This window comes from Eutrigla gurnardus (genome assembly GCF_963514095.1).
Source record: "Eutrigla gurnardus genome assembly, chromosome: 13".
NCBI classification, from domain to species: Eukaryota; Metazoa; Chordata; class Actinopteri; order Perciformes; family Triglidae; genus Eutrigla; species Eutrigla gurnardus.
Genome location: NC_139936.1, coordinates 18,634,537 through 18,660,277, shown reverse-complemented (window position 1 = coordinate 18,660,277; position 25,741 = coordinate 18,634,537). Strand labels below are relative to the sequence as shown.

General features: G+C 40.3%; 1 protein-coding gene across 1 annotated transcript in view; it reads right to left on the bottom strand.

Annotated features, from left to right (window-relative positions):
• The window catches only part of LOC311023727 (protein unc-13 homolog B-like), an 81,968-nt gene that overhangs the window by 2,539 nt on the left and 53,688 nt on the right, over positions 1–25,741 (bottom strand). Inside the window, 29 exon segments of the mRNA XM_084025716.1 lie at positions 51–210; positions 753–836; positions 1,638–1,694; positions 1,784–1,931; positions 2,161–2,232; positions 2,620–2,664; positions 3,717–3,840; positions 4,051–4,188; positions 4,366–4,454; positions 7,485–7,511; positions 8,266–8,286; positions 8,897–8,917; positions 9,106–9,132; positions 9,650–9,670; positions 9,775–9,789; positions 10,064–10,108; positions 10,922–10,948; positions 12,125–12,154; positions 12,275–12,307; positions 12,855–12,893; positions 13,182–13,202; positions 14,871–14,948; positions 15,274–15,351; positions 19,005–19,148; positions 21,533–21,629; positions 22,010–22,136; positions 24,215–24,256; positions 24,828–24,863; positions 24,974–25,060. Coding sequence (XP_083881842.1) covers positions 51–210; positions 753–836; positions 1,638–1,694; positions 1,784–1,931; positions 2,161–2,232; positions 2,620–2,664; positions 3,717–3,840; positions 4,051–4,188; positions 4,366–4,454; positions 7,485–7,511; positions 8,266–8,286; positions 8,897–8,917; positions 9,106–9,132; positions 9,650–9,670; positions 9,775–9,789; positions 10,064–10,108; positions 10,922–10,948; positions 12,125–12,154; positions 12,275–12,307; positions 12,855–12,893; positions 13,182–13,202; positions 14,871–14,948; positions 15,274–15,351; positions 19,005–19,148; positions 21,533–21,629; positions 22,010–22,136; positions 24,215–24,256; positions 24,828–24,863; positions 24,974–25,060 — 1,933 coding nt within the window.

Below are 25,741 nucleotides of genomic sequence, written 5' to 3'. Positions count from 1 at the left end.
CAATTGCACAGAACACATTTCAGCTGTCAGGGTTCACGTTTCAAACTCACAACTGGAAAGCCTCGTTGAACTTCGCCGACCAGCTGTTGTTCTTGGATTTGGTGGTGAACTTGCGCTTCTTGTCGGCGAGGAAGGGACCGACCATGGAGACGTCGACGAAAGGCCGGAACATCCCTGATGTCTGCCACTTCATGTCGTTCACTGCGATGACTGGAAGGAGAAGACGTGGGGAAACAAGAAAATACAGGGAGCAGTCAGTTGACACATGTACAGTTGCTAGTTTGTGAGTGTGTGTGTCTGTGTGTGTGTATATATATATATATATATATATATATATATATATATATATATACTGTATATATAAGGTCATGTCACCATGTTTTTTTTTTTGTTATTTACTCGAACGTTCCGAGGGCCTCACAATAATAAAGTGGAAATGGAAATTTATTTCATTTTCTGCATCCCATCACTCTCTTTCTCTTACTTTTTTCAACTTTACCAATAAAGGCAAAAAAAACTAAAAACAAAAAAACAAACTAACCCAAATCTCTAAAAAAAAAAGCTTATGGTCAAAATAACCTAAATAATAAAGTAAAAAAATATAGCAAAATAAAAGTAAAATAAAGGTATAAACAACGAGATGTTAATGGGCTAAAACATGCAAAGCCGGTGCTTTAAGAGCTTTATGATCACAGTGAAAACTTTAGGATGTAAATGTAAATGTTTGTGCATTTTGAACTGAAGAGTCTCACCTCTGACACTGATTTTGCGTTCCTTCCCGAGCAACATGTCGATCTGCAGAATGGCCTCTCCAATGGGCTTCTCTATCCCCGAGCCTTCACAACACAACCACCACGTTAGCAAGTAAACCAGATTAACAACAGCTTTCCTTCTTATCTTCATCGCATTGCTGCTGCAGTAACACACTACCTTACTGCTCAGCTCTGGACGAACTAAAGAAAATCCTTTTGTTACATTAAAGACACACGTCTTGTCTTTTTGGGTTCATTAGAAACACAGATTTTTTTCTAATTTACAACATAATTTAAGAACCACACCAACAGAATGACGCATGTGGTTTGATGCACAAGGAAATGATTTTAAAAGTTTTGGTCAAAAAGTTCTCTTTTTTCTCCACAGGTTGAGCTGAAACAGCATTTCAAAAGCATCTATCTTCCCTCACAACCTTCTCTAGCTCTCTAAACATTGTAGACAGATTGATGGATGGATGCCATGATATTATTGGGTGAAAATGGTTGGTACAAGTTGATGTAAGAATGCATCATATTTTGTTTTCCAGTGCAGATAAATATATTGTATTTGATTTTAAAATGTGATCTGAAAGTGTGAAAAGGGCATTTTTAATTTCAGCTTGACTTTAACCAACTCTACAATTTAATCTCATTGCAATTTTACACCTGTTTTCTTTAACATGGAAACAATAATTCACTGCAACTCTGTGCCTTGATAGTTAATAGAGTAAAGCTGAGGTCCAAAAACGGCTTGGAAAGATATTCGGATTAGATTCATGGACCTCCACATTTCACTGAGGTGCTTTTATCTCACAAGGAACCCGACAAAGAAGCTCAATGTTTCCCTGTGGAACCCCCGACACTTTCGGAGCATGGTGGCCTTACCCCTATCAGGTCGAATCTTCTCATTGCCGGTGATTCTGATGCCCATCCCATCATGCACTGAGAGGACAGGAAAGAGCAGAAAGGTTAAGATTGTTTCACCAACTCTAGAAGGCCAGCCTTTACACCGTACATGTGTCTGTAGTTACCTTGGGAGTGTTGTGTGGTGACAAAGGTCTTGATGAGAGCATCGGTGCTCTGGGAGTAGAGGGAGAGGGCGTAACGCAGTGAAGCCAGCTCAGGACTTTTCTCCACAAATGCCTTCTTCAGCCCATTTCCTCCAGCGTGGAAGTATTGCTGAGAGAAAAGAGAGGAAACATGGAGCAGGTGAGAGACGAACCATTTAAAGGGTCAGTGTTCAGGATTTGGTAGAATCTAGCGCTGGACGTGGCTAATGTATGCTAGCAGACATGAACAATACAAAAAACATTACTCAACTTTTATCTATCGTCTTGCATGTATAATAATGCCAACGGATGTAGTTTCCGTGTTGTTTGTTTGTTTTGTTTGCAGGGTCTCCACCTACCTTGATCGTCTCCAGCCCGGCATCCATAATTATACACTGCTTTGGCGTCAAGGTTTTGGCTTCACCACCTCCCTGCAGCAACCAGAGTTCACAGACTGACATCAGACAAACCTTCCTCATAAAAAACATCACTCAAAATACACAACACAACAGAAAAAACAATTCAGGGTTGAGGGTTGTTAAGCTGAATATGTTCGTCTAGTCTGAATTGATCCTTATTCTGAGTTTGTGCCAGTGAGAATCTATGGCCCCGACCGCGGTTTTGAAATATAGCTCTTTGTGTGCTGGGTATTGATAAATCCATGGCGCTGTCCGCGGTGCTGAAGTAGCAGACGGATGTATATTATTATGACTATAAAACAAAGAACCAACAGAGTCCTTCGTGGGGAAGGTTGCCGGTCATGAGGTGAACTACGCAAATCGTCTGACCACGCCCCTTTTCTATGGCCTGCGTGTTACCTTGAGACTGGACAGTCCTTTTGCTGCTGTGAGGAGCTGGGCGCCCTGCAGAGAGAGAGAGAGAGACAGAGAGAGAGAGAGAGAGAGAGAGAGAGAGAGAGAGAGAGAGAGAGAGAGGGATTATGCTGACATTGTGCATCACAAAGACACAGTGCAGTAATTCAACATGACTTACATATCTGCAGAAGAAATCAAACTGGTGTGAAGATTTTTTTCCCCAACATTTAGAGAGAAACGCACCTGCTGGCTTCCACCACCAGGTGGCGGCAGAGCACAGCTGCTATCTTACTGGTGCTGAGATACATGTATATAAAATATAGTACATAATCCAACATTACACAACATATATGTATATTTACTACAGTACCCTACATTCATTACATTCTGCTCTGTTAGTCAACTTGTTAAGATATTTAATTTATGATATTTTGGCAACTATTACGGCCACTATTACATTATTTGCATTGTTTTAGTGCTGCTGACACTAAATTCACGAGCTCTGCTTTTGGAAGATACAACAACCACAACAACAACACAAACATGGATGTTGAATGTCAATGTGATTGTGTGTGAATTCAGTCACTTTGTGTGTTATTGATCGCCGCACCAACAAAAAGGGTTTTCATAAGTCGCTGCCTGCTGCTCCATTACCAAGCGACTAAAACATATACCGGTATTTGAAAATGACCTTAAAAGGAAATCAACAGAGAAAAAGTGACTAAAAAGGCTATTAATAAAAAGTGTATGTAATTTGTATTGAATGCAGCATATTGTCCTCTTTAACTGTGTTTTTGTTTGTGTGTTTTTCAATCTCCTTCTATGATTAGTGTGTACAGCTGGACAGGAGAAAGCAAAACCAGAGGAATATGGATTACTCATCATCATCAATTATTTTGTCATTGTCTTGTGTTCAAGCTGCTGTCCTCCTATCTTTGTGAGGACCAGATTTAGACAAATAGGCTGAACATGTGGAATAAACAAGTCCATATTTCTGGTTCTGCTGGATCGATGTTGATCTTTTAAAAAAAAACTGTCTACTGTCTAACAGTATTAAAAGATTGCAATGCTGGATGACGGTGTGATAGTAAAAGACGTACCAGGCTGTCGTTGCTCTGAGGCAGGACGATGGTCTTCTCCAGGCTGCTGAGGACGATCTTCCACAGATCCTTCAGGATCCTCTTCAGCACCGTCTTCTCACAGATGTCAGCAAAGATACTGAGACTGGATCACACACACACACACACACACACACACACTTCAGCTATTTTTGACACAGTGATGTGAAGTATATAGATAAATAACGGGGGAAAAATCATAAAATTGGTGGTTTCATGAGCAACAATAGTTTACATTAAAAGTTGGGGACCCTCTCGAGCAGTCGTCTGCCAGCAGCTGCTAACAGGAAGCCACTGTTGTCATGCTCTCACTTACTTCCCATCCAGGAACTCCATGAGGGGCCTCAGCATGGCGTCAGCGTCTGCTTCTGCAGTGTTGTGGTTGGGTGGGCCTTTGATCTGGTAGAGGATCTCAGCCATCTGACGCATGCAGCCATTAATACGAGTCTGGAAACTGGAGGGACAGAAGGCAGAGACAAACTTAGACAACAACAAAAAAGTCCTGCAGTTCAGACTATACATTCCTCTCTCTCTCTCTCTCTCTCTCTCTCTCTCTCTCTCTCTCTCTCTCTCTCTCTCTCTGTGTGTGTGTGTGTGTGTGTGTGTGTGTGTGTGTGTGTGTGTGTGTTACCTCTTGGCAAACACGGCGCTGAAGTTATCCAGGAAGGTGTTGAGCTTCACCTGCAGCTCATTGAGGATGTCAGCTGCCTCTGTATCCAGCTACATACACATACATGAACAGGAGGAGAAAGGTGATAACAGGTTATTTCAAGCCTTTACTATCAGCCTCTTGTAGATAACCTGAATATCAACAACTGCTGCATCCAGCTCTTCTGAAGCCAGATTTAGTTATTTAATTTTTCGTTTTATCCTTTTCTTTCAATGTCCTTCTACCTCAGTTAAAAAGACGACCTCAGTAGCATCTACTGATTTGATTTGAATGTGAGAACTCTCCTACAGAGATGTTCCCATACAATTAAACTGAACTCTAAATTACGAACTAGCAATTTGAAAACAGTTTGCAACTTGTGGTTAACGAAAACAAAAACAGGCTACAAAACCACATAGTTAGGCTGAGATTACAGTTTATTATCTTCGTGGTCTGAGGTTGAAATGATGCAAGTGCAGCACACTGTGGTGTAATCATTCTTACAGTAAGCATAATTAGCCAAAAAAAAAAAAAAAAAAACGTAAAATCAACAAATCTCTTGCGTGCCTTTTTGGATGTTTGAGCAGAACTGTGCAGACAGTTTGCAGTGAAAAAAATACGTAGGAAACAGGTTTGAATTGTGGCAGAAAACAACATGGATATGTATGGATGTGTTTATGTATACAGAGCAGTAAACAGGAACATGACTAAAATACAAATTGCAAATATCGTGACTAAAAAGGATTTCAGCCGAGAAGAGTTTGTAGATCTAACCAGAGCAACAGATGACGAGCTAATTCATGCCTCTTCAAACCCATTCAACAGTGTGTGAAAAGACCACCATTTCCTGAAGCTCTAAATATACCACCTCAATTTGAAGTATGGCACAGAAGTCTTTTTTTGTTTTTACATAAAGCGTAACTCATTTGACAGCAGGAGGCTGTCACTCTTTCCCCTGTGAGAGTAGAAAGCTGACATTTCTGAGTATAATAACGTTGTGGGAAGCACGGTGAGGCTGAGGCTCAAAAGCACTAATAAGGAGGAAGTTGCTAAAGTGTTTTCCTCCATCGGCATTTTCAGCACCCGATAGTCCATATTTAAGTGAGATGTGTGCGTCAACTAATGACAAGGACTTCCAGAGTGCAAATGACATAAACCAGGGAGTCTTTTATGCAGACGTCCCTGCAAATGTGTGAAGCGACAAAATAAAAGAACTGCTGCAATAATTATAGTCGACTTAAAGCCGAGAGGCCAGGCTCAGCTGCAGAGCACCCCGAGATCTGGCAGGTAGATCACAAGTTGTTTGACATGAATTGATTGCAATCAAAGAGGTGAACCCATAGATATAAGAAGTGGACGGAGTCATCGTGATGTCACCCATTGCTTTGTGGACGACGGTTATGAAGCCCAGTCTGGCATATCACAGCTTTCAGACCACTTTGTCTGATAATATACACTAAATGTTTCTCCCGCAAAGGCCCCAAATATAAAGTAGGAGCACATCTAACCGGCCCGTACCAGATGTTAACATCCCATTTAACATCTGTTGGGAAAAAAATAACTTACAGTACAGAGAATGTAAGTTTAAGCCACTTCAGCCTTGGCTTCACTTTTCAGAAGCGGAGGTTGCCGGCTGGGTAAAACACATACTGCATAAATATAGAAGAGCACTAGGAGAGTGCAGATCTCCGTCAAGGCCAAATACTGTGTCTCACAATGTTTCCAACAGTGAAAAATAATCTGTGTATTCTCGCCCCATGATTCAGATCTGTTTCATGAAAATTGGGGCAACAATTTTTACGTAATCCTGCTGAAAATACAAGCAAGCAAACCAAACTTAGGTATTTACAGTTCTGATGGCCCAACGTGTTCCAATTAAGCTGCATTTATGCAACATTTAGAGAACTGTAAGAACAAATAAAACTCCCCTACAGCTGAATTGATCCATTAGAGTTATCATTGGATGTTGTTTGTGTAACAACCAGCGATGGAGCTTTATCAGCCATTTTGGCTCTGTCGAAGTGCGACTTTAAGTGGTCTTGCCGTCTGCAGGGAAAAGTGGCCTTGAAGAGCCTGGTAACAGACGTTCAATAAACCAGTGAAATACAGCCTGAAGCTCATTAGTATGCTGGACCTCAAGTATGCACCCACATGTTACAAAAGCCAAGTGGCGAGACGACGGCAAGACATCTCAAAGTGTCTTTGTGGAAAGTGTGCCATCGATAACTTTGCAACTGTGTTATTAGGTAAAGGACGTTGGGCAAAGTGCCAGAACATATAATTGGACTAAAAGAGGGCCGTGACTTTGAAGTGACAGTGTTTTAGTATCTTGCAATTTAATTGAGAAAATGAGTAAAGTGAACGTTTGGACTGTCCAGTCCGCCCCCTTCTTGGTCCGAATCCAAAAACGCAATGTACAGCTGCGTTTATGTGAAATGCAAGAGCATATTCAGCCATCTTTATTGACTATTGTGTGAGGTGTCCTTGAGAAATTAATGAAAAATAGCAGCAAAAGTCCTCTCCGATAAAGCACGGGAGGATGAATCAAGAACGTGTGAGTGGGGAAATAATGACATCTGGTCAGGCCCAAAACAGCTGCTTACAATGTCGTATTTTAGTATTCAAACCAGCCCCTTTATGATCACATGCTCAAAAATATCAACTGATAGTGTTTTCTCTTTGAAGTGAGTTAGACCAGTCCCATGAAAACAGTGCCAGTGGAAAGTTAATCCTAATTCACTTTCCACTGGCACTGTTTTGGTGCTGAGACTAAACAAATATCATTTCACAAGCCATAAGACTATTGGATGTTGTAGTTTTGCCTGGTTGGTCGCCTTACTGATTCATTTGGGAGAACAAACTAATTGACCCTTCATTAAGCCTGCAGTGCTATGAATTTTAGTTTTACTTCATATAGAAACAAAATAATGTTTGCTCGTTGCGTATAATACCATATCATATCTTATGTAAACTAAATATCGTATGTAAACTGGGAGGATAAAGAAAGTGAATGAATCGCAGCCTGAAATAAGAAATGTCCTTTGCAGGTAATACAGTTTTTTTTTGTCCGACTCTCTTATCTATCTCACACACAACCGTACCTTCTTTGCAGCCGCTGAGGCTTCAGTCTTCCCGGAGACAGACAGAGGAAAAAACGACAAAAGTAAAAAGAAAAGTAAAACAATACACAGAAGCGACAACATCACGGACACAGGGTTGAGCGTGGTGGGATGGTAAAAATAGAATGAGGGTTTATTTTGGGTGGGATTTTGTGATATTGTCTGGTGGATTGGGTAATGGTGAGTGGGTGATTTTAATAAAAGCTTTATGTTTATTGCCTCTGGTTTATTGGGTTGCTACACAGCGACGGGGAAAAATGCTGCACACTGACTTCAACCCAAACATAAATTATTTGGAAGATAAGATAGTGAGATAGTGTTCATATACTTTGCTGTCTACATTGTGTTCAATGTAAATATATCAGCGCTTTAAGCAGAATTTAATAACTTCTCACGCATCCAAAATCTACAGTTAAATGCAATGCAAGTATTCAAAAAGTGCATAAAAATAAGATATTAAAGATATAAAAAATACTGTTTCCATGAAATTCACCAAATTTGGGATGTTTTGGCTACTAATTAGGTATTCAATACAGTAAATTACAAAAAAAAAATAATAATAACATGAGCCCCTAAGCATTTGCATAGTTTTTTTTAAGTTTTACAAGTTCTATTTGCAGTATTATGTTGTACAGCAGTTTGACCGGGGTTGTCTACTGTAACATGGTTAACAAGAGTCTAAATACAGGAGATACTTTTAAGAGGGGGGTCAGAGGGGAAAAGCTCTACAGTGGACAAAAGGTGATGATTGTGACAAACAAACCTTGTTTACTTCCTCCTTTGACTAGTGAGAAAAAAAAATGAAATAAAACATGAGACAACTGCCCTCAACAATCATGTTTTTCAATTATTTCCATCCCTACATGCCAAATATGCTTAGGGGAATGAGGGAACAATAAGCCAACAATTTAAATGTAACAAACACAGAAACTCAAATGAAAGGACTAAGCTCAAAGAAAAATAAAAGCTTCATCCTGGAGAAAGAAAGAAATTAAGTCAAGCGGTGCTGCCTTCGAGGACCACCAAATGGAGTGATTTTGGCAAAAGAGAGTGATTGCTTGAACTGGATTCAGAGGAACTATTGACACGGTGAGGGTGCTTTATTGGAGAGTCATACTCATCCCAAGGCCCACATACGCTCTCAATATAACACACGAAAACAGACTTGGAACCTAAATCTGCATCACATTAAGCTTTAAAATCTGATTGATGGTGATCTTTAAACCTGCAGCACATCAAAAGTAGATACCAATGATAAATACAGGACAAACATGAGAAAGATGCCCATTGTAGGACCCTCTACTCGGACCGAGGCTCTCAAGATGTACGAGCCCTCCACTTGCCCTCATCTGCACTGGTTGAGAACTCGATCTCTATGAGTTTCAAGCACCCACCTGTTTGCTCTTAGAGTCCTCCTTGGGGCAAAGCAAGGAAAAGGAGATGTTTGAAAAGAAAGCCTACACCGTTATTTTCTCTTCTCACAAACAAACCATTATTATTGAACTAACTTCAGTATACACAAAAATATATTATGAGCAGATCTGAATGGATCAAACATGAAGTCCTGGAGCAGAAAGAGGATGTGAAGGACAGACCAACCAACCTGCTTCTCTTTGTCTTTCTTTTCAGCCTGCAAGGATACACATGAGTGAGCGATGCTTTGAAGCTAGATGACCGAGTACAAGCACATATTCTTTCACACTCTGCCACTCTTTCTGGCACTTTCATTAGGCTCACCTTGCCTGTTAGCTTTGAGTGCCTCCAGACGGTGACTCACATTAATAAAGCATATTATTGCTGCCAGGTGAGACCCTCATAGGTCCAGTTTCGCTGATTCTCAGGTTTTATTTACAGCTTGGCGGCTCAAATCCCCCGCTGAGGGGGAAACTTAGCTCAAAACAAGCCTCGACATTTTAAGGGTACAAGGTATTTTCTGATATATTCATCCTTTACATACAGGGACGTGTATGAATTCTGCCTCAGCATTTAACCCTGCTAAGCAGTGAGGAGCTGCTGCTGCTGCAGCGTGGGGGAGACACTTGGGGTTCAGTGTCTTGCTCAAGGACACTTTGACATTCAATCATTTCACTAATGACTTCTTGTATACACACACACACACACACAAACATATATAGTTACAAACACACCTTTTCCTTCTTGGACTCAGTCTAGGAAGATGTGAAAACAAAAAAAGAAAAAGACGAAGATGAATAAATAAAATGAAGAACATTAATTATCGAGAGTGGATGAGGGTGTTTGGCTGATGGCTCACCTTTTCCTTATCAAGCTTTTTTGAGAAAGAAAAGAATGAAACAAAGACATTAAAGACAGAAAACGATGAGTTGAAGCCACGGGTAAGACGATAAGTTCATGGTGTGTGATGACGGAAAGTAGATGTGGGAACATGAACACATCTAGTACAGCTGCTCAAACACACACAGTCTTAGCAGGATGAACGGAGGATCTAGTCGAGCACACATTTCAGTCAGTCCTGAGATGACAGCCGGCAGGAGAGGAGAGGTGAGTGATGGGAATGGAGGGACCTCATTTATAAAGCCAACCTTCTCCTGCTCCTCCTCACTGTCATCATAGCCTGAGGACTCGTCCTACAGGAGGACAGATGGAAAACTTACTATACACACAAATCAAAGCATCTACTTCCAGTCAAATTCACCAAGTTAACCAACAGAGCACTAATCTTTTTAAGACTGAGGAAATATCTGCTCAGGGATGCAAAGCGTAACTGTATATCAGTATTGTGTCCAGTGTGTCTCTCCCTTTGTTGCCTCCTCATTGTGAACAAAGGAGACATGCTGTCGTGTGTTCTCAATAGTTACAAAAGATTGGCATTTCCTTTTCAGTACCCAAAAGTAAGTAAAGTAGCAGCAGGCCAGGCTCCATACTCCCGATGCTCTCCACGAGGTTAGAGATGGAAGCTGCACCAGGCAATATTGCTCTAGAATACCACAAGTCTTATCGGCATGAAACACAGCATAAATCGTCCCACAAAATTAAGATTCACCTCATTTTCCTCAATGAAATTAATATAACCTGACTACGATCACTAGTGGGATCCATTCTCTGCCGAAAGGAAGTGAAAACATTGAAGCTTTAAAAGGTTTGAGTGAGCAAAATCTAATTTAATATCCATGTGTGCAGGAATTTAAATATTTCAGTTTCTTCTCACTGCCGTTTGGGGTCACATCAAGCAGCCTTGTGCAGCTTTTAATATAATTAAACTCATAACGAGCTGGGTTTTCTCATCTACTCAATACTTAATGTGGTAAAAAAACAGAAGATAAACATACACAGTCAAGTTCACAAATACAGCATAACACAAACACATGGTCGTGTTTGCACAAAGGCCTGATCTGAGGGGAGTTTAACAAACATCACATGACTGGGTCGGACCAACCAACCTTGTCCTCCTTCTCTTTGTTGTCAACCTAAAGGTAGACAGGGACAATCAGGACAGGGCAAAGAGGGCAAAAAGGACGGGAAAAGCAGGACAGCATCATCAATTGTGCTTTTTTACAAAAAAATAAAATAAAAAATGTTTTCTTCCGACTGATAAAAAGCCAGGCATTAAATTCAAATGTATGGGTCTGTGGTCACTTGACGATCGGAGAATCAAAAGGCAACAAATGTGATGTAAAACCCACAAAATATCCTCCATCATAAAGGCTATAACGAAGGAGCAGCACATTCAGCCGGGTCGTAACAGAAGGCCTTTCTTCAGTTTAACATGCCATTTAACATCTGTTACGATAACAGCTTCAGCCATCAACCAGCGCAGTCATAGTCCAAGTCCAAGCCCCGTCCTCGCTGACACGCCACGGACCCCCACACACACTCAACCATTTCAAGAAGCCATTTAACAGCGGCTAAATTCAACATCTTTATACACTATCAAACCCAATAGTCTGGCAGCCCGTGTCTATTGAGCACTCACTAGAGGAGAAAGGCTGTAAATGTGCTCAGAGCTTTGCTAGAATGTGATGCCCGAGGTTTTATGGAGGTTTTGGCATCAGGGATATGGAGGATATCAGCTGTGCTCAGGCAGGGACAGCTGGGGCGGTTCAAATGGGTAATAGTTGCTTGATAATTGCCAAAAATATTTAAAACATATTTAACATTTTTTCCTGGGATCTTGGACAAGTTGACGTTTGAAATGTGCTTGTTTCCAGACTGTTGATGTTTTTAGGATCTTCAATTGCTGAAAATCTTCAACCTCGTCTCCCAAAAAATTACGTTCCAACTAAACAACTAAATTGCACACTCAAATATGCATCAAGGGTATTTTTTATTGGACCAAAACACTGCAAAACTTGTGTTTAGGCAACAAAACTACTGGGTTGGGTTTGGCTTGAAATGACTAGGAAATTGAATTACTTGATTCACAACAGTCTCCTGGTTCAAGCCCTGTGGTTTTCGATCGGTCCACCACCTACGTGGACTTCCACAGACTCGTTTAAAACTAATAGTGATAAGTCAAGAGCCAATTCACAACAAATTATTTCCCATGACACATAATTCACACGGCAGTGTTGTACTGCAGCATATTCTGTATAGAGGATTATTTGCCTTGAATGTCAGCTTTTCGTTTCTTAATTCCCTCTTACCTCAGATCCCTCTGAGTCTGAGCCGCCAGACTGGAGATGAAATGAAAACAAAAAAACAAACAAGAAGAAAAGAAGGTGAAATGAGACAAAAAGAATCAGAAAATAAGAATAAAGGAAAAAGTGTTTTTTGTTTTGTAGCAGCCTACCCACCATGTCATCCTCCCCTTCATTGTCAGTGATGGCCTGGTGGCGTGGTATGGAAATAAAATCATTATATAAAGCGTAGGACAAAGAAAAATCCAATCCATAGCAGACAGTCTAATAAGGAAGTGTTGCTCTGCTGAGGTGCTGTAATCTTTCAGTGTCATTCTCGGATCAAACTGTCGACTTAAACTAAATGAGACCTGCTGGAGTCTGAGCTGAAGGGGTTTCTGATGAACCTCTAACAGCACTAGAACAGACTCCGACACTATGACCCTATATAATTGGAGTTAGATAGGGTCATATCGAGGCACCGGTATTACATTGAGACTAAAAGTTCCTCATAGTAAAGAATAAGTGATTGATCATGTAGATGAAAAGAAAAAGAAAAGAAAACTGAATTCTGAATGCCTTTAGATTTCAGAAACTCAAACCCGAATTATAGAGCTTTTCTCAGCTCAGGTAAGCGATAGGCCCAGAATACAAGGCAGCCATGATTCATGTTATTAGGTTAAAGTCAAACCAGTTTAAAACCATGATAAACTCATTTTATCCCCACTGAAGTATGAGATGTGAGGGTTTGACCCACCTCCTCATCTAACTCCTCAGGTTCCTCCTCGTTCTCAAGCTTTTGGAAAGAAGCACAGTTTTTTTTCCACATATATCATATCAGGTCGAGGGGAAAAGCAAAGTGTTTTTCTGGGAGTGAAAACTGGGACTCTAAGATGGGGAGGAAGAGTTTGAGTCTACAAGTAAATTAGGGTCAAACTAAAAACAGACACATAAACTCCACTGGATAACAAGAGGTTCAGGGCGGGTTTTAATGAACATTAATGAACTATTTATTTGGGATGTTTGTGTTCCAGGAGCAACAGGGGAAAGAGGAACCAGGGCAAAAAAAGAAACCCAGACATACCCTCTCCTCCTCAGCAGTTAACTGTAGAGAGAAACACACACACACACACTCATTCTAACCTTACTCAAATTAACCTGCATGATGTTTATGCACATACGTTTTTTTTTTTCAACAACTGCTGCACCTTCATCTGCACACAAATGACTAAAATCATGGAGCTGTAGAGGTTATTGTTACAAAAAAATATCAGCAAGATTACCTTAATCTACCTTACCTTACTCAACCAAAAGTAAGTTATAGAGAAATACAAGAGAGGGGGTTTTATAATTTCAAACACTGCAGATTAATTCCCACAGAAAATACAAAGCTTGCATGCTTTCTACTACTGCTCCAAGGTTTCCCCATGAACGGCTGCTGCCACACAAAACCCTTTTCTTCTTCCAAACAATATCCCTCTTCAAAGCTGAAACAACTTCAGCACAAACAAAGAACTTAAGATGCCTGCATGCATATAACTGTCTTCTTACTCTGCTTCTCCTGGTAGCCACGATGAACCCGAATACACATGAAATGCTTCCATTAGAGTAATAAGGTCACACCTGCAGGACGGTGAGTTGACCAAATAGGTTTGTCTCACGACTGGAACGTACCAACACCAACAGGAGTTTAGCTTTTTCAGCATCACTGCTAGAAAACCTCCGGTGTGAACGGATCTCACAAAGACATCGAAAACTTATCAGGATATTTTGAAAATCCAGAAGCAGGTTTGGATTAACTTTGATTTTAAAAACGCACACGCCCACCATATTTTACTGCACACAACATATATATATATATTTTTAACAATCTCTAAAATCTGTTTCCTTTCATTTGTTAGTGAAAACCAAAACAACCACAGCAACAACTGTGATGGAGAAAAACACATTTTGCTCCATTAGACATGTTGTTAAATCTTTGTCCTTTTTGTTCTCTGCCATTTACATCGATGTAGAGCTGGTTACGGCTGGTTTGGAGTCTTTGTAACGCAATCTGAATACGAGCTTACAAAAACGTTTTCTGTCAACACTTTGTTGATGAAGAATATTACAGAAATAGCTGGAAGATTTCAGCCATGTACTTAAAACCAGTCAAAGTGGGTTGGTACCCACAGTTAGATTTTATTAGGGTCGCAAAATACATTTCTTCCATAGTCTTTAAATTAAATGTATATCTGCAGTACAACTGGTTTTGTGCACAGTCACACGAATTGGCCGAAAATGTCTTTAAATTTGTTTTCATGTACATGGAGAAGTACAATTAAATTTCGTGACTATTTCACAAACTATGAGATTGTGTTGATACGTTCTGTTTGTTAAACTGATGAAAGGAAATGAAAACGCTGCGAGAGAGACTGTTAACTGCACCTAAACACATGTATTTGGCCTCATTTATAAGCTCTAAAAAGTATATAAAGTATACATTTTTCCCAATAAGTCATGTATAAAACATAGTTGTGAATAATCAAAGGTATAGTCCCGGAATGAAAGATTGGAACGCTGCTTTAAAGAGACAAAACTTCCACATTTTGACCCAGAAGCCGTGAGAAAGACCTCATCAGTGGTTGCAGGTAGAAATGAAAAGGTCTCTGTGGCAGATCATTAAAAACCACTGGTGCAGGATATGTTGTAGTGTAGGTGTGTGTGTGTGTGTGTGTGTGTGTGTGTGTGTGTGTGTGTGTGTGTGTGTGTGTGTGTGTCTGTTGTCGCTCACCTGTTTTGCTCCCATCGACTCGAACATCTTCTCCAACAGGACCCTCATCTGCTGGATGTTGTTCATGAGTACACAGGGCTGGAGGAAGGGAAATGAGGAGGACAACAGGTGGCAACGCACAACAAAAAGGAGGGAGACAGAAAGTCAAAATAAAACAGCAAATGAACGAAAAGTCAGACAAGAAACCGAAGAGAAAAAAAGGCAATGACATGATGATGCAAGAAGCGAGGGAAGAGAAAACAACAGAGAGACACTTTAAAGAGTTGCACAAGTGGGCAGTAGCAACTCAAATATGAATCCACTCCACAGAGTATGCTCTCGCTTTCAAAGAGCTCGTTGTCTCTCCAAAGCGGAGATGAGGACAGATGCCGTGGTAGCAGAGTGGTGACGCAGCGGTACTCACTATCTTCTCCTTCTCACAGTAGGAGGGGAAGCTCTTGGCCAGCAGGGTGCAGTACTGCAGCAGCACTTTGGTGATCGTCTGTGGGAACAAGATAACACACACGGAGGCCATGTTTACTCCGGGAACCTCGGGGGCATTAAGTGAAGCAGCCGGTCACTGCGTATTGCTGTCTGATGCTAATTTAACGTGAGAGCATTTGTATGTGACGCTCCCACCCGCTGCATTATGTGTAGAGCCACAGATGTCGTTTTCCTAAACCCGACTAAGTGGTTTTGTTGCCTCAACCTAACTTCCTGTGGACTTGGAGGTTTATTTTGAAGAGACACTATGCGTGTAACAAGCGTTTATTGACATACCGTCACTGATGCGCTACTCCTAAATTCATCAAAAGCTATCATGAGCACTTTTTAAATGTAAATTAAAATAATAATAAAAAAGAATTGTCTTAATGTAAGAAATCAACTATGGAAGTCCGATTATGATATCTATTACATTTTTTACCATATTGCGTGTCTTCAAAATACATAGCATTTTACATTCCATATCTTTAAAGTCCGTTTTCTCAAACTCTGAGCCAGAAATCTCCTGCATTATTTGTGGCAATGGAGTGAGAAAGTGTTGCAACTTCAGTCTTATTTATGTGCACCAAACTTTCCAGTTTCATTCATCATCACGATCTGTCATAAAATCCTATATCATCCCATCCCTAACACAAAGAGATATCCAAAATAACCTAATCGAATAATAATAATTGTCTAAATGTAAGTAATCAACTGGGGAAGTTTCATGGTGATATATATTCATTGATTCACCTGAGGTGTCTCCCCTTTAAACTTGTTTTTGCTTTCAAGAATCAAAAAGCAGTCAAGTCTCAAGGAAGACTTGGAGCTCACATCTCAAGTCCTCATTTTTGTGCCCTACATGAGGAGAAAGACATTGATGTCTGATGACAACTGAGTCTTTATTAGCGAGCCAGCTCCAGTATGTTCAGCCAGTTAAAGGATGAAGCTCTTGAGAGAAGTTGGTACCACTGTGATCCCACCTGATTACAGAAAGCACCAAGCACTATGTGTTTGTTGATTTGGCAACATGTTTTAAATGCTAATTTCTGTTTTTGCAAGGGCCCTCCTGCCAATCAAAGACTGTAGGCGCCACTCAAGGGACATTTCTCTCTAGATGAATAGCTTCTCCAGGAGTTGTCTTCTTAGTTTGTTCAGCCACGTTAGCTATTAGCTCTCACACGCAACAAGCCAACCCTGCTTCTATCTACATCTATTTAAACAAAGCATTGTAGTGTATCTGTGTAGTCCTCTACACAGTCCTTTATAAGGTCCTCTACATAGTCATTTAGCTAGTCCTCTATGTAGCCCCCTATAGAGTCCTCTACATAGTCATACACAGTCAGGTCTCAGCTGGGCTCGGATCCCAATGCAAGCAAGATCCGATGTCTGTGTGTACAGACTCTACAATTAACTCGTCCTGGCAGGGTCGGATGACAAAAAGTTGCATTGAAGCTACAAATGTAACCACAGAGAATCTCATGTTTGTTTGCAATAGAAACTCCACAGGGGACCTTTCAATAAATCAGCAAGTTAATTAACAGTTGTGATGCTAACTCAGCAACAGGAAATTACAAAAGAATGTGGCTTTGACCTCTCAGCGTGAAAGATTCCCTTACTTTCTGCTGAGTTAGCCAGATGGCCCTCTTACACTCATGCATTAAACATGTGGCCCGATGGCTGCCTGCACTACTTAGTATGGCTTCCTCTCGTTGTGCGACTCTTTCTCTCCCTTTATTTCTTTTCTGCAGCTGTCTCTCTCTCTCTTTCTTTTTTTTTACCGTCAACTACTTTTCCCAAAATGAACTATAACTATGCTGGCCTGGAGGAAGAGGAGCCAGAATGAAAGGATAAGAGAGAGAGCAAGAATACAGAATTGACAAAGAGAGAGACTGGCTGTGATGTGGAAAGAATAACATAAAGACAGATATACATGGGAAAATATCTGATATTAGATGAACCAGATCGTCTGACTGCCATTTCCATGTGAAACCAGAGGATCCGACCTGGTCAAGAACTATTTTAACTTAACGTGTGATAACGTGAGAACACATTGGAATGATCATAGTGATCTCTTGATGTAGGAACACAAGAACGAGTGGATCAATCTGGAGTATACAGTTATGCAACTGTCATTATTATTATCGTTGTTGTTATTATTATTATTATCATCATCATAGTCAGTTGTAGACAGTTGACAGAGAGGGTTGAAGAAGTGGTGTGGTTTATTTAATATGTGATTCTGTGGATACCAGAATATATTGAAAATTCAATGAAGACAAGATGGAGAGTTTATGGAGCGACCAGATGAAAAGGTGGAGAGAGAAGCATCAACATGAGTGGAGAGGCAGGAGTCAAGGGTCGGAGGCAGGGAGATGGACAGCTCAGAGTGATGGCTCACATTAGCTATTCCTTATTTAATGAGCCCATATTGATCCAGGTATCACACCACACACATGTACGCACACACAACTCTTCTGCAGAGGAACATTTGTTAGATTTAATGGCTTTGCCTAAAAGCAACTGCCTTAAATTAACTCTGGAGGAAAAGAAATATGACATCAAAGGTTCAATAAGAAAACACTGTAAGGCAAACCTGGAACTCCTCGGCCGACATCTCAAAGGGACAAAAGGGTGAAAGGAAGACGAGTCGCGTCAGGAAAGCACTTGAGATGATTCACGATTTAAAGCTGTATGGCAAGAAGCTTTGACATCATTTATCCGTACCTCAGTGATGGAAAGCGATTAATCATGTCGTATTAAGGGACCACCTGTTTGTGCTATAGTTTGAACAGGAAGTGATGAATTGTAACATGTTGTTTTCTACAAATAAACAAGTCAGTAAAGAAAGAGCTCAAACTTAGAAATAACGGCTGAACCTTTTGAAAACGTATCATCGTAAAATAAAAGATAAGAGAAGCTGAAAGTTTACTGAATTCATGTCACAGGCTGTTGGCGTAAATAAATCCTCAGAGTGTCTCGGAGACCGTGGATAAATTATCTTGCTGCTTTACATTCGTACTGTTTTATACCAAAGAAATCGTCCCAGTTAAAGCTTCAGTCTCCAGTGTGTTCTGAGGTGGGTTGAGACTTACTCCTTGACTAATCGTTTGTTGTTAAAACGTCAGAAATGCACATCACAATTATCTTAAGCCTAGACCGACGCCTTTGAATTGCTTTTTTTAGTTTGAGTAAAAGTCTAAAACCCAAAAATATTCAATTCACTCTGAGTAAGACGAGGAGAAGCGGCCAACTTGACAAAGTGTTACATGCGAGCTAAACAATGATTGGATTACTCGTTTGAGCTCCAGCTCTGTTTACTGATTAATTACACACTGTATTGAGGTGGAGGCAGGAAAGACGGACATGTATATTTGTAAACATGGCTAATGTAGACACCAGATGTTGTACCAAGTCATTGTTCTGCAACTCACAAGTCTCAAGTCTTTGCACTCAAGTCCAGACAGGCAAGTCCCGAGTCAAGTCTCAAGTCCTAGACTTTGAGTTTTGAGTCTCAAACCATTCAGATTTCTTCTGCGATGTCAGTTAAATGCGTCTATAATTTGCGACCTACGTATTTGAAATTCTGTCGTTGTTTAAGGTCAGAGAGACAGAAGACATGGTGCGAATAGAAGCTGATGTAAAACAAGGTCCTTGAGGGTTAAATCTCACCTTGGCGAAGCGTCGGTTGTAATGGGCCACCACGGCGGGGTCCGGGCAGTCCAGCTTCTTGATGATCTCAAAGCTCTGGTTGAGCTGGGTGAAGATATCCACCACCGAGCTGGAGAACAGAGCGTGCTCAGACGTCTGCTGGAACTGCAGGTGGAGGGAGGACGAGACAAATACAACAAAATAAAATAAAAACACAAACTGTTATTGAATGGACTCTGCATCTCCACTCTGCTCCTCATCTCAGCCTCCTTGACGCGTATGTCCTCTCCTTCCTCGATACTGAAACCATCCTTTATTATCCATTTAATTTACTGGCTAACGTAGCTGAGCTCTTTTGTGCTATGATATCAGGGCACTCTGAACAATTACAATTATGATTATTTTAACTGAAGAAGTCTCTTGGGGTTTTTCAAAGATCACCATGACCTCTACAGACAATGATTATCCATTTGAAATGATTGCTGGCCTGGGAATAAAGGCCTTATTAAAGTGATGCACTAATCATATGTTCAGATCAATTCACAAGTTAGATGTTCCTTCTAAGCTTAAAGCTTAAATGGAAATGTGAATGGTGCCGCCTATTTCCCAAAAGACCAAGTCCCGCAGCTGCATCCTGTGGTCCGTCTCTCTTAGAAACCTGCAGTACCAGGATCCATAGCTGGTTGTTTAAGAGCCAAAGGGGGCCGATAAGCACTTAACAGTTCCTCTATGAAATCAGTCTCTAATGGACTCCTCAGAAATTCCCTTAAATCAAAGGAGTTGTGCCATCAGCCTACTTAAGAGAGCAGAGAATATGTGTGCCGGTTAAACAACATATGCTTAAAGTACTCTCTGAAACATAAATAATGCTGCACCAACTTTAACTGTCTTATAATAAAGAAAGATTCAATTTAAACCTAGTTTTTATTCTAATCCAAAAGTTTAACCTCCAATTCAAAATGTTGTTCAGAATTCATATCTCTTCTTCTTTCTTTAACCTTTCAGATGGATTGAGCGAAAAGGAAGTTAAAGGAAGGGAAACAGTTTGTTTTTCCTTATTGTGAAAATCGTTGTTTTCCTTTACTGAGCTGATGTTTGTGTTTTATCCTCTATTCGGCATTATTGCTCTATTAATTCAGCCAACAAGTTTTTGTCAAAGGATCCATCAAGATGGGATCTGGGATTTAAGTATTTTTATTGAAGGGCTAATTCATTCATTCAACTGTTTTCTGCTTAATATTAAAACTGTATTTCCAAATTGTAAACATAGTTTTGCTAAACTCTGATCAGAGCTAATCTTAGAATAAGACCAGTCAATGTGTTCAGACCACGAGCCTTTTTCTCTAACAATGGAAGACAAAGTGCCTCTTCAGGGGGCATCACTCTCTGTTAATCTGAGACAGGCGGCCCGATCGAAGCATCCTTGAACAAAAGGTCACAACACTGATGCCGTCTTTCATTCGGTTATGGATGTCAGCGTTGAACAAAGCTTTCCTTTTTACTGCATGCTGTTGCACTTCCTGCCGATTAACAACTTGTATAATAATAAAATATGGTGTCACAACAACATATAGCCAGGAAGTAACTGGTACATGATGCTGAATAATTAAGCAGCTTATGTCAAATAAAGTAGTTGTATCAGTTTATTCACGAGCAGAAGTGCAGCAGAGAAGTTTACATTTTATCATCAATTGCTAGAAGTGAAATTTCCTCAACGTGATAGTTTATTTGGAGTTTTACCCCTTAGTGTCTCCAATCCAAATTTAAATGAATATGAATGTATGACATTGATGCAACATTTGTCTTGTAATGCATGAGTCATAATAGCATGGATGACAAACATTATGCCTCAGCTCTGCTCAACCCTGCAAATTGTTCCTTTTATTGCCTAAATTAAATTCCGGTGGCTGTTGAGTCAATTTCCTTGTCTACAGGAAACAGGAAATTGACACCTCAGAGCAAAATGCTACATTCTCTTCCAGGGGAGACTGTAATACGGGATCACTGGTAAACAAACGCATGCTTCAAACCGTGGCTGACATCCCGCTGACGTGTTTAACACTGGAGCTCAAACAGGGCCATTTGGAACTACATGTGGTTCCTTTAATACACACGGGACGTATAGTAAACAAACCGCTTCACTCGGCGGGGGTAACGTGTGCAGAGGTTCTTTATGTTGCTCTTTAACCCTCAGAGGGAAAACAGGAAGAAGGAATGACACTGTGTCAGGGGAGAGGGAGCAAGCTACAAACTATTCCCCTTTCAGCCTTTTCTTTAAAGATGTCTAATATTTATTTTAAGTGTTGGTGAAAATTCTGCGATTAAATGGTTAATTATTAACATCCCTGCTGCACAGCAACATCTCCTAATTATGATGAACCTGATGAGCTTTTAGATTTGATAGTCTTTGTTTATAATTTAATAAAAACCTCAATATTTTAAGTAAACACAAAAGCTTTCTGAGCCCTAAATACTGAAGGATAGGTTTATCCTGAGCTGAAGACTTTTCTGACAACAAGGCCCTTCACATCCTGGTCTCTTTGACTCACCCCTTCTCTCTTGTCTCTCTCCAGCGCTGCGTGCATGAACTCCATCGACACCTCCTCGTTCTCAGCCAGCCAGGCCAGGACGAACTGGAGGAACCACCTGGAACCATAACACAACTTGTATTATTAACCTGCTAAAGTTAGAAGAAAAAGGACAAAATGTAACATAGTTTGATATAACAAAAAGATCGATACTTGGTGTCCGTGTATCAATACAATATTGCTAATCTCCCGAATGTAAGCACCTTGTTACTTTGTCTTAAAATGTGCTGCTTCAATTGATTCTTAACAATTAAGATTACTCTGTCATTCATATTTCTAGAGTCCAAACCCAGTGAGGACAGGTGGAGCGTGTGGATGTGTGTGTCTGTTATTGTGTGTAAAAAAGAGGCTAAATGGAGGAGACGGAGAAAAAGTGAATCAATGAGTGTGGAAAGGTGTGTGTGTGTGTGTGTGTGTGTGTGTGTGTGTGTGTCTTACCCAGGGTACTCAGGCACAGTGTCTATGAAGGCAGGCAGGTCCTTAACATACTCGTTGTAAAGCCACTTGACCTTGAAGTGCAGGTTCATGTAGTCGGCCGTCTTACAGAGTTTTTGCTTCTCGTGTTCTGTGAAAAGCGACACATACGCACACAACACACACACACACACACACACACACACACACACACACACACACACACACACACGCAGACACACATCAAAACAATCAAAAAAGACTTATCTCATGATGTGTACTGCAGCATATATATATATATATATATATATATATATATATATATATATATATATATGTATGTATATACTGTATATAAAGAAACAGATCACATCCTGTTTGCCAGTTATTTCCTCAGCTTTCATAAAACTCTGATTGGACCACAGGACAGAAATGCATCATTCCTACTAGTTTAAATTGCTTTCTAGGTAACATTACATTACATTAGAGATGAAAGGTAACAGATGGACACATTGATAGAAATATTAACTTCACTGGGGGGAACAGCAATATTAAAAAATGTTCCTTGAACTTGAGAGTTAGACAAATAATCCTGCAGTAGAGACACACAGTGGTTTTCTTTGGTCGTAACAAAAAAAGAAATTCCACGAAACAAGTTCTAAATCTAATCAGTGTTGTTTGCGACACGGACAACATGAGCATCCACGCTGATTTCATTCTGGATTCCAATTATGGACGACTCTGACAAACAAACAGCCAGCAGTGGAAGAGGAGGTGCTCTCAGGTAGTTTTATCTAAACTATTCCTGGAGTTTTAGAATGATTCTATGTCTATAAGAAAAGCAGGAAGAAAGGAGATATCTTATGTCATCAAGGGATGGAACGATATAGGATTTTATCGCGGATCGCAAAAAAAAAAACAACCACAATATCGTGGTGACTTTTCATTATCGCTATAATCGATAATATTGTCATTAGTGACCTGAAAAGGCTGTTTAGCTAGATATCATGTTAGAGGCCTGTTTTAAAAAATACAGGATATAAAATACATTTTATATTGTGAATCAGTTATTTTGGCGAGGATAATCGTGACATTACATTTTCATATCGTGCCATGCCTGATGTAAGGAGGCTGAAGTATTTTTCTACATATTTAAGGACAACAAATGTCAAAAGCAGTAAGTAAACAGTTCCTATCGACCTCTAGAGGCTAACGGCTGGAGCTGATCCCAGCGGACAGACAACCATTCACGCTCGCATTTACGCCTACGAGAGTCATCAATTAACATTTGGTCTTTGGCCTGTGGGAGGAAGCTGGAGGAAACCCACGCTGGAACAGGGAGAGCACGCAAACTCCACACAGAGGGCTGTCGGCCTGAACCCAGAACTTTTTGCATTAATTACCTTGAGCTCAGCAACTGTTTATCCACTATAAAGAACAGGCAGTCTCTCAACTTTCTTCAGCTAAATTCTGACAAATTCTCCAGTGTATCGGCCCGCTTGCTACACGTGTCAAAACAAACTCCAGGAAGCTCGGGGTTATATCTGATCCTCATTTGAAACACAAGCAGCATGTCAATAAATCCACGCCTTCATATTTTCCTGTCTTGACTTTTGCGTTGAACTTTTCCCTTGCCTGAGCCAAAGTGCCCAGCTCGGCTCTGAACGACATCTCACATCACTCCTGTTTTAGCCTCGCTGCATTGGCAGCCAGTGAAGTCCGGGATTGATTTGAAGATGCTTCTAATCACTTATGAGGCAGCCCCTGCCTACATCTCCGAGCTACTAATCCCTCACAGCGCTGGACGTCCACGGAGGTCATCCAAAGGCAACTTCGCAGCATCCAGCCTTTGTAACAATCCCCCTCGCCTTAGATCTGCTGAGTCGGTTTACAGCTTTAAAAACACATCTAAAAATCCACTTATTAATAATAGATTCCAAGTTCCAGTGTTGATCTGTGTGAACAGAACAATACGGTGAAGATTTTTTTCAAGTTGATTGATTTCATGTCATCTGTTATAAAATGAATAGAAAATATAAGAGAAATTCTTGAGATTGTTGCTGCATGCGGCCCAGTGTGTTGTGCAGTCACCCCCTCCCGCTTTCATAATATATAGAATGTAAGGTTTGGAATCTCTGCTATGGATGACTCATTAAACACACACACACACACACACACACACACACACACACACACACACACACACACACACACACACGCTCATCTTACCAGCATAGAAATCAACTTTGCGGATGCAAAACGAGGTGGGAGCTGAGATGGCAGCAGAAATGCAGAACAAATCAGTGAGAATTGAGAGAAAACAGAGGAGCAGGTATGAAACAAGCAATGACTGAAATGAGAATGGCTTTAGAGGTGGAGTTATGTTATAAGTGCACAATAATACGAGGGTTGGAAGGCAGACCAGACTAAAAAAAGACTAGAAATTGGCCTCCTGAAGGACTCGTCAGCAATCAGTCAGTGTGCCAGATAATGTGGATATAAGAGGTTTTATAGTTTCTACAAGTTGAATATGAGAAAGTCAGTTTATTGAGTAAAACGGACTCAATCTTTGTTTGTATTTATCTAGAAAGTATTTATTACGACAGATGGAAATCAATAAACACAGTTTATCAAAGTGTTAGAAACTATATTTAATCGAGAACAGTCCGAGGAACAGGCCCAATTTTAACGAATATCATTTACTTTTACAGCATTTTAAGTTTTTGCTCTAAATGTACTCATTTTGGACTGACTTTCGGGTTGTCAGACGATGTTAGACTACAGATGTTGACTTCTCACTGTATCTCGTCATCAGCTACGTCATGTTTGTCTATAATCTCACCGTTGTTCCAGCGGGAGTGGTCGACTTTGTGCAAGACTGGAAGAGGAGATGGCAAAGAGAAGAACGAAAGTTTAATGGAGAGAAGAAGGTGATGTATGAACGTAGAAGGGGAAGAAGAAGAACTCTGTCTCTGTCACACGTCTTACCCTCCAGGGCGTATTTCATATCCTGAGCGAACCAGCCTCCAGATGACCTCCGTGCTGACTTTACCCACATCCAGCTCCTGAGGAAACCTGGATGGGAAGCAGAGACGAGTTCAGACCAACAGTAAAACTATTAGTTAATCTGAGAGCACCCTTAGGATACAAGCATGCAATGGAGCAGAACACACAAACACACACACGGTGGCTTGGGGGCTGCTTAGACTTTCACAGCCGAAACTAATGGGAACAACACACTGATATTAATATTTTTATGAGCCAACATTTTATCAGCTTGCTGTGTTTACAGTCATTAAATTTAAACAACTTGCAAGCAACAAGTAAAAAAAACATTCCACTAGCATTCTATTTTTCTGTTAGGAAATAAAAATAACATTAAATAACATGTTTAAAAGTTTTAAAAGGCTTAGAAGTTGTGATTACATTTTTAAAATCAAATTATAGCCTTGATTTTGAAATAAATGGATCATCCAAAAATAAACTGCAGAGGACTATTACCCCCAAGCTTATATTTTGTAAATATACAACTGTGCTATATATGAATGGGACTCAAACGTTTGATTCATATAAACGTGATTATACAACAAACACTAAAGAAAACAACCACTAATGTCAACATGTACTGCTTGTATGTGGCAATAAGAGGCTGCCGGAACAGATTCAAACTCAGTTAGTCGTTACAAGTAGTTATTTGCAAGAAAATGGAATGGATGCATCATTTCACTCATTTTAAAACATGCAACACGTTCTCAC